This window comes from Poeciliopsis prolifica, unplaced genomic scaffold (assembly GCF_027474105.1).
Source record: "Poeciliopsis prolifica strain line A6 unplaced genomic scaffold, Auburn_PproV2 SCAFFOLD035, whole genome shotgun sequence".
Lineage (NCBI taxonomy): Eukaryota > Metazoa > Chordata > Actinopteri > Cyprinodontiformes > Poeciliidae > Poeciliopsis > Poeciliopsis prolifica.
Window position 1 is genome coordinate 465279 of NW_026562410.1, and position 10462 is coordinate 475740.

General features: G+C 38.7%; 1 protein-coding gene across 2 annotated transcripts; it reads left to right on the forward strand.

Annotated features, from left to right (window-relative positions):
* Window positions 1-562: 562 nt before the first annotated feature.
* Window positions 563-9370, forward strand: klhl8 (kelch-like family member 8). Of its 2 annotated transcripts, none has more exons than XM_055052608.1 (12): window positions 563-641; window positions 2960-3179; window positions 3275-3336; window positions 3842-4007; window positions 4112-4432; window positions 5100-5286; window positions 5751-5894; window positions 6051-6186; window positions 6265-6433; window positions 6524-6683; window positions 7101-7302; window positions 7895-9370. In XM_055052608.1, the coding sequence occupies exons 2-12, from the start codon at window positions 2982-2984 to the stop codon at window positions 8016-8018; spliced, it is 1869 nt and encodes a 622-aa protein (XP_054908583.1). In that variant the 5' UTR covers window positions 563-641; window positions 2960-2981; the 3' UTR covers window positions 8019-9370. The 2 variants fall into 2 exon arrangements, with proteins under 2 accessions (XP_054908583.1, XP_054908584.1); XM_055052609.1 differs by having other exon boundaries at window positions 6075-6186.
* The last annotated feature ends 1092 nt before the right edge of the window (window positions 9371-10462 follow it).

Sequence of the window (10462 nt, forward strand, 5' to 3'; positions counted from 1 at the left end):
GACACAACTCCGATATACTGTAAAGAAACTTATGCCAAGGTGCAAAGATGTTAATGTGTAATTTTATGAGACTTTATTGCACAAGTCAACAATGAATGTAATTACATTCTAACATTTTATGGTTTTGCCTGCTACTCTCTTAGCCTTCACTTTGGGTCTTGGTGTTCTGTACAGGAAGTCCTGTCCTGTTAGGCAATTTAAATGTCAGGATGAACTGCTGACAGAATATAATTGGTACTCCGTTTCAAAGTTGAATTTAGAACTGTTTCATCCGCCTATTTCTCTGTGATCCCAATTTGTATTTCAGAGAGAAACTTAATGGCAAATTACTTTGGGATTTGGAGATACAGTATTCATGGTCCAATAAAATTTAATTAGTTAAAAAGCCTTCAATAAAATTTCAAATAATTATTTTCACTATAATTGTCTTGTTAAGCATTTTTGTGAAATCTGGGGAGGAAAAGGAAATTATGAGAAAATACCGTATACTTCATAAATCTGAGTCTGGGAGAATGTCTTCAGTCTGTTACCAAGATGTTATTTACTGAACTACAATACCCATGAGGCACTTGCGGTCAAAACAGCCGTGCCAAAGGTTCCACTCAAAGAAGCCGGCATTTTAAATCTTTCTGCGATATGAGGTATCTAATTTATGTATGTTAGATATAACGTAAGGTTTTTAGAACAACTCACTGTAATCTCTATCATTCTGCTATGAGTATTTTGGTAGGTTCATGATTAAATCCTCGCCGTTCCCTGCCAAGCTAGCTGTCATGCCGTTCCTGTTAGCAAACAAGCTAAGCGTCAACATACCGTTAGCCTAGCTTCCTTAATCTATCATGTTAACGATCGTCGAAGCGATTAATTTGATCAATTGACGACGGATTACGAAAACTAGTGGTGTAGAAAAAGGATTGTAAACCACGTGGTGACTAGTTTATAACCGTACATGACAATCTGTGACGTGAAGTTTAAGCTGTGATTTAATTTTAGCTTTCGTGCTTTGTCTCAACAAACCCTTTTTATAGCTGCAGCACCTTTGTATAATATATAATGGTTTTTCCTCCCATGAGTCTTGAATGACAGTCGGGGTCTGATATGCTAAGGATCGTTTTAATCATAATGATTCTTCACATTTATCACAGCACTGAATAAATGGAAGATGTCCAATATGGGACATCTGAGACCTCAAGTATACAATTTACAGGAAAGAGTGGAGCACACCTGTGAACAGATATGTTTGCTTTAAAATGGGTAACATTTTGTCCATTTTATGAATGTTATTTGTGTCACAAGACATTGAAAAGATGTGAACAATATCCTTGTCAAAAACAGAAATACTTGTCAGCTGAAAAAGAATGAAAATCAATGTGAGCATTTCCAAAAGTCTGGATTGGAAAACATGGAATGGAAAAATATTTGATTATTTATCCAATTTGACAACATGGTAAATATTAACATTTCTAGAAAATAAGCCATTTTGTGGATTTAAAGTTGTAGCTGGACATAGGAGTGCTATATACATCCAAACATCTGTCAGTGTCTTTCTATCTTGTAATGTAAACTCTTCATCATTCCATTCCTGTGTCTCCATCAGTTCCTCCATTTTGCATTTCCAAGTCTCCTCTTGGTGTTTTATACATAATTAGGTAGCTTTTTTAAAATGATTATACAATTTTGGTGTGAATTTTTTGAATAAATATGAGTAGATGTACAACAAGAATCATTATTTTTTTGCACACATAATAGCAAGAGGCTTTGGTTACCTGTGAGGCTGAACAGTGCTGATCTGTTTTTTTAATTGAGCGGACGTAACTTAATGCCTCAAAATGTGGAGCTCTACAAAGTGAAACAGCTGGTGGAAATCTTTTGATTCTCAGTTTGTTTGATGGGACTTGATGTTTTCTGCTCTCATAGCTGAGAGGACTAGTGATGAGGGGTGATACACTGAGCCTATTCAGTCAGGCGTTCAAAGCTTAAAAGATACAGTACAGCTGCCATGAGGTGTGGGTGAAGTTTCCACATTGTGTTTTGTTCTCTGACTCTCAGTGACAAACGCTAAATGGTTGTCACTGAATGGCTGAATAATGTTTTCATCTGATTTATCAGCAGGTAAGATTTTTATGTAATCTTTTGTTGCAAAACAAACAGCGACTGTAATCATGTTTTTTTTTTTTTTTTGCTTTGCCTTTATCACAGGAAATCACACTATAACCCAGTTTCAGTTGCACATAAGTTTACAATATGTTATTGACCTCTTCAAAGTTGAGTTATAAAACTTTAGTCATATTTAGGATGTTTTGATGACTGCAATAAAATTTAATACTTGAATCAGCAAAGAAAGCATGGTCAAACTATAGAGCTCACTGTATTCAGATTGTTAGGTGACATAAAGTCCTGAAATGACAAATATTACTCCTATCCATATCTTTCAGCTGCTAAGCTGAAATATTTAGTCTGTTCTCATTATTATGGAAATTCCTCAACCTGACGTCTTCTGGATTTTTGGGGAAATGCAGCATAAGTTTGCTAGATTATTATTTATTTTTTTGTGCTTTTCTTAGAAAATGGTCAGTGCTGGAGAAAAAAGGCCTGTGGTAACATTGATGCTAAGCAGGGATGTCCCAGTCTGGCTCTCAAGATCTGCTATGCTCCAACTTTTAGATGCATCACTTGTTACCAGGCCTCTATGGAAGAGCCATTTGATTCAGATTTCAGATGTGTTGGAGAAGGGAAGCATCTAAAGGTTGCAGGATGATTTCTTGAGAATTGGACATTTCTGTTTGTAATGGTCTGAGATTTTCCTCTTTTTTTCCATAAATCTCTGGGCAGCTTTAATCATAACAATCCTCTCTAAACGCAGACTCTTAAGATCTGTCCAGTTGAGGTTTCTGCTTTTCCATGCCATGGTCTCTTTCCCCAAGTAGTTTATGCCGTTTCTTTCTCTTCACCTTTGCAGGTGTCATTTCCTGTAGCCCACCATGGCACCGGGGGATATGGTGCCAGAGCATGCCAAACAGCAGAAGTCCAAGGAGAAACGTCCAGGAAACAAAGCACCAAAGTCAGAATGTGAGGCGGATGGGTCATTTGTGTTTGAGGCTCATGAGGCCTGGAAGGACTTCCATAACTCTCTCAGGCATTTCTATGAAGTCGGCGAGCTGTGTGATGTCACGCTGAAGGTAGACAGAGACACGTCCTCCGTTTTCTCACCAGCATTGAGTTATACACACCATGTTTTCTATGTCATGTGTTCTGTGTTTCTCCTTTTTTATAGGTTGGCAGTAGGTTGATACCATGTCACAAGTTAGTTCTAGCTTGTGTTATCCCCTACTTTCGGTAGGTTTAGATTTTGTCTTATATACACAAGACATCCTTTGGTTTCTTTTCTATTTGTTTGAAACATTTGTCAGCAATTAAATTTTCACGTGGAAGCAATGAGCCTGATCTATTGCGACAATACCATGTGTGCCACATCAGTGGTAATTTTTAATGAGGACAATGTGGCTTTCTTGAAATTTATGGGTCATTTTGATGCTTTTGGTTGATCATGGTACCTGAAATGAGTTGCTGTTGTTGTTTTATCGCTTATTTTCAACCTGTTGAGTCACTATTCCACATTGTGGTATCATGATGGTAAATAAGTGATACTAGCTGGTTATACACAACATGCAACATAGCAGTTGCAGCTTTCTGTTTTTGTTGAGAGGAGTTTCTTTTTTTAATTTTAGGCAATAAAATTGCGCCACAAAATTAACCATTTTGATCACAAATTGGTTGCTTTTTTTAAAAAACGTTTTTGATCTCGTATATCAAAGTTTTAGGGCTTTGTTTTTCTCCTCAGGGCAATGTTCCTGTCAGACATGTCTGAAGCCAAACAGGATCTTATAGAGATTAAAGACTTTGATGGAGACGCCATCCAGGACTTGGTGCACTTCGCCTACTCCTCCAAACTCACTTTGACCGTTGACAACGTTCAGCCACTGCTTTATGCTGCCTGCATCCTACAGGTAAACTGAACTCTCTCTCAGTAAGCTCTGTAGTTTAATCCAGTGTATAATTTTGAATTTTATGTCATAATGTATGAATGTGCTTCTCTGCTTGTCTCTGTCAGGTTGAGTTGGTTGCCAGAGCTTGCTGTGAGTACATGAAGGCCCACTTTCACCCCACCAACTGCCTAGCAGTCCGAACCTTCGCAGAGAGCCACAATCGAGTGGACCTGATGGACATGGCTGACCGCTACGCCTGCGAGCACTTCACTGAGGTGGTGGAGTGTGAGGATTTCACATGCGTGTCACCCCAGCACCTCCGCACGTTATTGTCCTCTTGTGACCTCAACATCCACTCAGAGACACAAGTGTATAACGCAGCTGTGAAGTGGCTGAAAGCGAACCCACAGCACCATGAAGCCTGGCTGGACCAGATCATGTCTCAGGTTGGAGGATGAAGATTTTAGTGGTGTTTTTTATGGTTTTTGCCTTCATCTGCAAAGTTCATTCATGAAAAATGTTTACCTTGACCACAGATAGTAATAACGAATTCCTACACGGCACAGGACAGTAGGAAATTTAATTTAATTTTCTCGATTTGTAAGGAAAAGAAATGAATGCAATTATTTGTTGTCTGTCCTTTATTCTATTCAGTCATTTTTACTTTTTCTTTCCTTACTTATGTCCTTTATTTCTTGTCTGTTTTTTCCCTTATTATGTTTTCTTCTGGCCTTCTGTCCTTGTGTCTTTTTCTGGTCTTTTTTCTTGTCTGTTTTTTGTTTTCTAGTTCAGTTCATTTTTGTTCATTCTGTGCGTCATTGTATTAAATTGTTTTTCTCCTTGTCCTATGCTAATAAATAATTGTACACATCTCCTAAATACTGTATTTACTTAAGAATAATAACAATGATACATAAAATCTACTCTTTATGGAAATACTTTCCATAAATTTAGATAGATTTCTCGTATTTTAGGTTTTAAGCTGGAAGGGAAGAAGTAACATCTCAAAACCTGTCTCTGAAGAAGTCCGGACAATTCACCTTGAAAATCTGTGTCAACTCCACATGCAGTTTCATTTCTTGACTCAGTTGTCGGAACCACTGCTCTGTCCAGGTGCGGCTCCCGCTGCTGCCCGTAGAGTTTCTGACGGGAACCGTGGCAAAAGAAGAGATGATCAAGGGGAACCTGGACTGCCGGGACCTGATGGATGAGGCCAGGAACTACCACCTTCACCTGAGTAACAAGGTGGTTCCAGACTTCGAGTATTCTGTCCGTACCGTCCCACGGAGGCACACCGCAGGTACCACTGTCATGGCAACACTCAGTGATTTGTGCAGTGCCAAAAAGACGCAGTTACTTAGAAAGGAACCGGGTTCCTGCATGCATTTGTAACAAATTCAAGGACATACCTATAGCGCTTTTTAAAGTTTGATGAATTAAATGTTCGTCTTGGTTTGAAATTTGTTTTTGCATATAGAATCTGAAAAGTGTGGCTTTAATTGCCTTCAAAAGTCACTTACTATTTAGGAAACTTCTGGAGGCAATTTGTTGGACTGAATTTTATTTAAGAATATCAGAGTTTCATAGATTTTGAAGAGCACATCAAAGGTTATGATTGTAATGTGACAAATGTGAATCGGTTCAGTGGATATTTGTTGGGGCACTTTCTACCCCTCTATATGCTTTTTCTCGTAAATTTTGTGTTTGTCTTCAAGCTCAGAACAATCATTTATTTGTGTTTGTTACAATCATCTCCTTGTGTAGGGGTTCTGTTCTGTGTTGGGGGACGGGGAGGTTCTGGAGACCCATTTCGCAGCATCGAATGCTACTCCATCACTAAAAACAACTGGTTCTTTGGTCCTGAAATGAACAGCAGGCGCCGTCATGTGGGTGTGATATCTGTCGGAGGTAAAAAGAGATTCTTGTTCAAATGTTTCAGAAAATAAAGCAAAATACAATAAACATTATGTAGCTTACACAATATGGAACTTGGTATTGAGAAAGTATTTTTTTACAAATTTGAAGAACACCCATTGATATCACGTTTGCCTGTTTGTTGTGAAGTTTGTTGTTTCTTTCCCACCACAGGTAAAGTGTATGCTGTCGGCGGCCATGATGGTAACGAACATCTGGGGAATATGGAGATGTTTGATCCACTCACAAACAAGTGGATGATGAAAGCCTCCATGAATACCAAAAGGTACACACAACGTGACACTTGTTAGAGCGCCGTTTCATTGATTTAAATTCATTTAACTTAAACGTTTGCTTTTATCAGGAGGGGAATAGCACTGGCAGCTCTCGGCGGTCCCATATACGCCATTGGAGGTCTCGATGACAACTCCTGCTTCAACGATGTAGAACGTTACGACATTGAAAGTGACAGCTGGAGCGCAGTGGCTCCGATGAACACGCCCAGAGGAGGAGTTGGATCTGTGGCTTTGGGGGTAAAAGCATGAGGGGAAAAATCAAATCATTTGTTCTGTCCATCAGACGATTTGATTCTCAGCAAGTTGTTGATTGCACGTTTTCTTTAGAGTTACGTGTACGCAGTGGGAGGAAATGATGGTGTGGCGTCACTTTCCAGTGTGGAGAGGTTCAATCCCCACCTCAACAAGTGGACGGAGGTGTGCGAGATGGGCCAGCGGCGTGCCGGGAATGGCGTCAGCAAACTCAATGGCTGCCTCTACGTTGTTGGTGAGAGAAACGTGGCGTCTCTTCGACTCTTGTCGGGTTATGGAACGTCGCTCGCAGCCATAAACAGCAAGTCTGAGAAATGCAGCTGAGACGTACAGAAAGTTCCCCGTTTTGATGCACACTCATCACATGCGTTGGGTTCACACCCTTCAGTTTTATACACAAAGTTCATGTTTTGTAAAGCTGTTATGGTCACTTATTCACAAGCTGGAATTTTATTGCAGAGTTTGAAGTTAAATAGTTTCTTCAGTATTTATGGTGTTAGAAAGCAATGTGAACGCTCAAGTTAATTACAATATTATCCCACTCAGATTCCTACATCAGTTTGGCACATAACTGTTTACATTATATATGCACTTGTTTTACGTAAGGGCAGCCATCTTTTAATAACTGTATCTCTTTGGTGATATTGCTAAGGTGGCTTTGATGACAACTCCCCCCTGAGCTCCGTGGAGCGCTTTGACCCCCGGATGCACCACTGGGAGTATGTGGCAGAGCTCACCACCCCGCGCGGCGGAGTCGGCGTTGCCACTGTAATGGGCCGAGTGTTTGCAGTCGGGGGACACAACGGGAACATTTACCTGAACACAGTGGAGGCTTTTGAGCCGAGGATGAACAGGTGAGGAAGAACATCACTGCAGTTCTGGATGCTGCAGTATTTGCTTTTCTTTAATGGCCAATTTTTCATTTACTTATTTTTTATTTTTTTTGTGAAAAAAATATCTGACGCGACACTAACAGCCAAAGTCTCCAATAAACAGAAAGTTTGAAGCAGTTAAGTTGACTGCTTGGCTAAGCGTGTTTCCTGTCTGATCTGGTGGCTTTTTAATAATTTAGCTTGCTACATATTTCAAATTTAGCCCTTTGCTTAGATGGTCAAAACATATTTCAGCTACTCTCAATTCACAGCATCTGATGTAACAGATGGGTTCACTAAGAAAGTTGTTTGCAAAGTAAGTGAAATCCAAAGTACATCAAATTATGATCTGTTTACATTAAATCAGGCCAGGACTTTATCCTTTTTAAATTCGACTAACTATATAAACTGATTTTTGTAAAAAATCTTTTGAGAATCGTATTGTCCTTAAGTATTTTCTGAGCTTTATTTATCAACTCATTTATCTTGTTTTTGACCTCACGTGCATTTGTTCAGCTGCAGACCTTTAACTCTTCATTCTCCAAAGGCTCAATAAATTTCATTTTAATGTCAGATGGGAACTGGTGGGCTCTGTGTCCCACTGCCGAGCCGGAGCCGGGGTGGCCGTCTGCTCGTGTCATGTCAGCCAGATCAGAGACGTCGGCCAGGGCTCCAGCAACGTGGTCAACTGCATGTGACGACCGCCCCGCGTTTGACAGAGGCGACTGGCTGCAGCGTCACCATCAGATCCAATCACAGCACAGCGTTCACAGCGAGCGAAGCTACTCACCTTCACGCTGCAGGCCGATGTTCGGTCAGCACACCGTATCTGAGGATGATTAGGGAAAGTAACAGACTTGAATTTAAAAAAATACACACTGACAAAGTTTTATGTTTCTAAACTTCTGGTGGTATTTGCAATCTTTAATGAAGTATTTTGTACTTTTGTTGTTTTGTTTTTTGAGTAGCTATTATTTGCTGAGCTCTTATTTAAAGGAAACGTCCTGAGAATTAACATATTCAGAATAAAGACTGTAACAAGAGGCCAGTATGACAGGATTTAAAGTTCTCTGAGAAGACGGCCGCTACTTCGCTGCATTTGCTCCATTTGTCCAGTGATGTGACTGATCGGTATCTCACTGGCTCATTTTTATCAGTTAGGATGTGAAGTTGTTTTCCTTGACTCTCACTCCAAATTTTTGTTCTAGCATTTTCAATTTTTTTCTTGTTCTCTGTAGTTTTAAGCTGAACTAGCTGACATTTATCCTTTGATTTATCCGATAAGGAACATTGCCAGTCAGTAAAGCCTAGAAACAAATCAGTCCTCGCTTTCAGGACCTTTCACACTCGGGGACTCGCACTCCTGCAAGTGCCAAACAGAAACAAACACTGACAAATCCAGTTGAAATCTGCTGAATTGATTTTGCTTCTCCATTGCTGACAGAGGTGACATAAAGAGATCAAAGCAATATGTTACACCGCTTTAGTTCGACAATATTTCCCTTAAAATTTGAGATTTGTGAATGATGATAGCTGGACTGTCAGAAATCCTAATCATTTTGTTGTTTTAGATGTGTACGCTATTCAGACGAGGTTTGTGTCTGCAAATGGTCCCATTATATTTCAATATACATATAAGCATTTTTGTATAATCGAACAATTCCTAACTGTATAATCCATTGCTGTTCTCTATTTTCCTAGAATAGACGTGAGGTCTGAATATATTTTTGTCCAAATTAGGAAATTTCATGTTATATGTTCATACAGTATGTCAGTTTAGCACAAGTGGAAGATTTCAAATATTTATAACCTTTGGCAGAATTTTCATAAAAGTACTACAGATGACTCTTTCAGATATACTGTTTGCACAAGATAAATACAAAGTCTTGCACAATTCTTGTGTTAATTTTAACAATCATTTTTCTAGCAAACTTGAAGCCAGTTTTGTGTTTTTAAATGTTAATGTGTGAAAAGTGAGGCGTTTGACTATATTGTGCTTTATGAACATAGTGTTGGTATAAAATTATTAAATAAAGTTGTTTGAATATCATTTAATGGGGTCTGGGTTTTCTTTTCTCAGTCTAACTTGCATAAGTTGTTGCATTTAATCCGACTAGGCAGTGGTTGTAAACAAAGACCTAAAGTCTTGTAAGATTTGTGATCTTAACCCCACTGAGAATTTTTTAAAACTGTAACAAAAACACACGGTCTGTTCCAGGAAGCTAGCAAATTTAAATTAGCCCTGTGATTTCTCACAAGAGGAGTGAAGAAGTGTCCAGCAAAAGTTGTACTACAGGACCTTGCTTGAACATAGTCGTCAGACTTTTGCATTAGAAAAGACAAGCATCATTCAGCAAGTGCAGTCAAACTGAAAGGAGGAAAATAAACCAGAGTCTTGCGTTTTCTGGAAAAGTTCCTCACTAATAAATTACTAGATGCGTCATCCAGGTGAAGTTGCATAAAGTATAAATAAAAATTTAATTTGAAACGTTATGCAGCATTCTATGAAGCCTTGTTAAAAAGTAACAGGTGGAAGCCGGTCTGAGCAGTTTTAAGTTTATTGGTGTCTGACGTGGTGCTTCTGGACTTTTGGGTCGTCCTGTCAAATATACTATTATGTTCACTCCTACAAACATCCTGTAATTACATTGTATAATGTGTTTTTTTTTTCTTTTATTATTTGTTTTCATACCACAAAGACTTGGGAGTTTTGAGGAAAAAGACTTACAGTATTTTACTTCCTGTAGGTTTAAAGTTCAGTTAGTAATTTCCTGAAAACACTATCTGTTGCTCTAATTGAGTTACTTTCTACTATCTTTAAGCAATTTGCAACAAGGGTGGGCAGAACTGTTTTGGTGAGGTAAGTGTATATTTTTCTTCAAAAGTGAATTTATTTGTAAATGAAAGATCAAGGAATGAGGAGGAAAGAAGAATATTAAGAAATAAACACAAATTGTTTTACGCATAAATAAATTTATTTATAGAACAAAATCCATTCTTGGAATTTCAAATCAAGTCATCCTTAATTTGTGAAGTTATGACAGTATGCCTTTGCACACTGCCTCGTTTTTCTTCTCTGCTTTATTGCTTTCAGTCTTTGGACTCTGAACAAACACTGAAAAGAGGAGAACAAAAGAGAAGA

Bases quoted from the DNA above. Each gene is read 5' to 3' on its own strand.
- klhl8 (XM_055052608.1), top strand. From the start codon at position 2,982: ATGGCACCGGGGGATATGGTGCCAGAGCATGCCAAACAGCAGAAGTCC. The intron at 3,337-3,841 runs GTAGGTTTAGAT...TTTTCTCCTCAG, and splicing joins TGTGTTATCCCCTACTTTCG to GGCAATGTTCCTGTCAGACA. The intron at 6,187-6,264 runs GTACACACAACG...TGCTTTTATCAG, and splicing joins GCCTCCATGAATACCAAAAG to GAGGGGAATAGCACTGGCAG.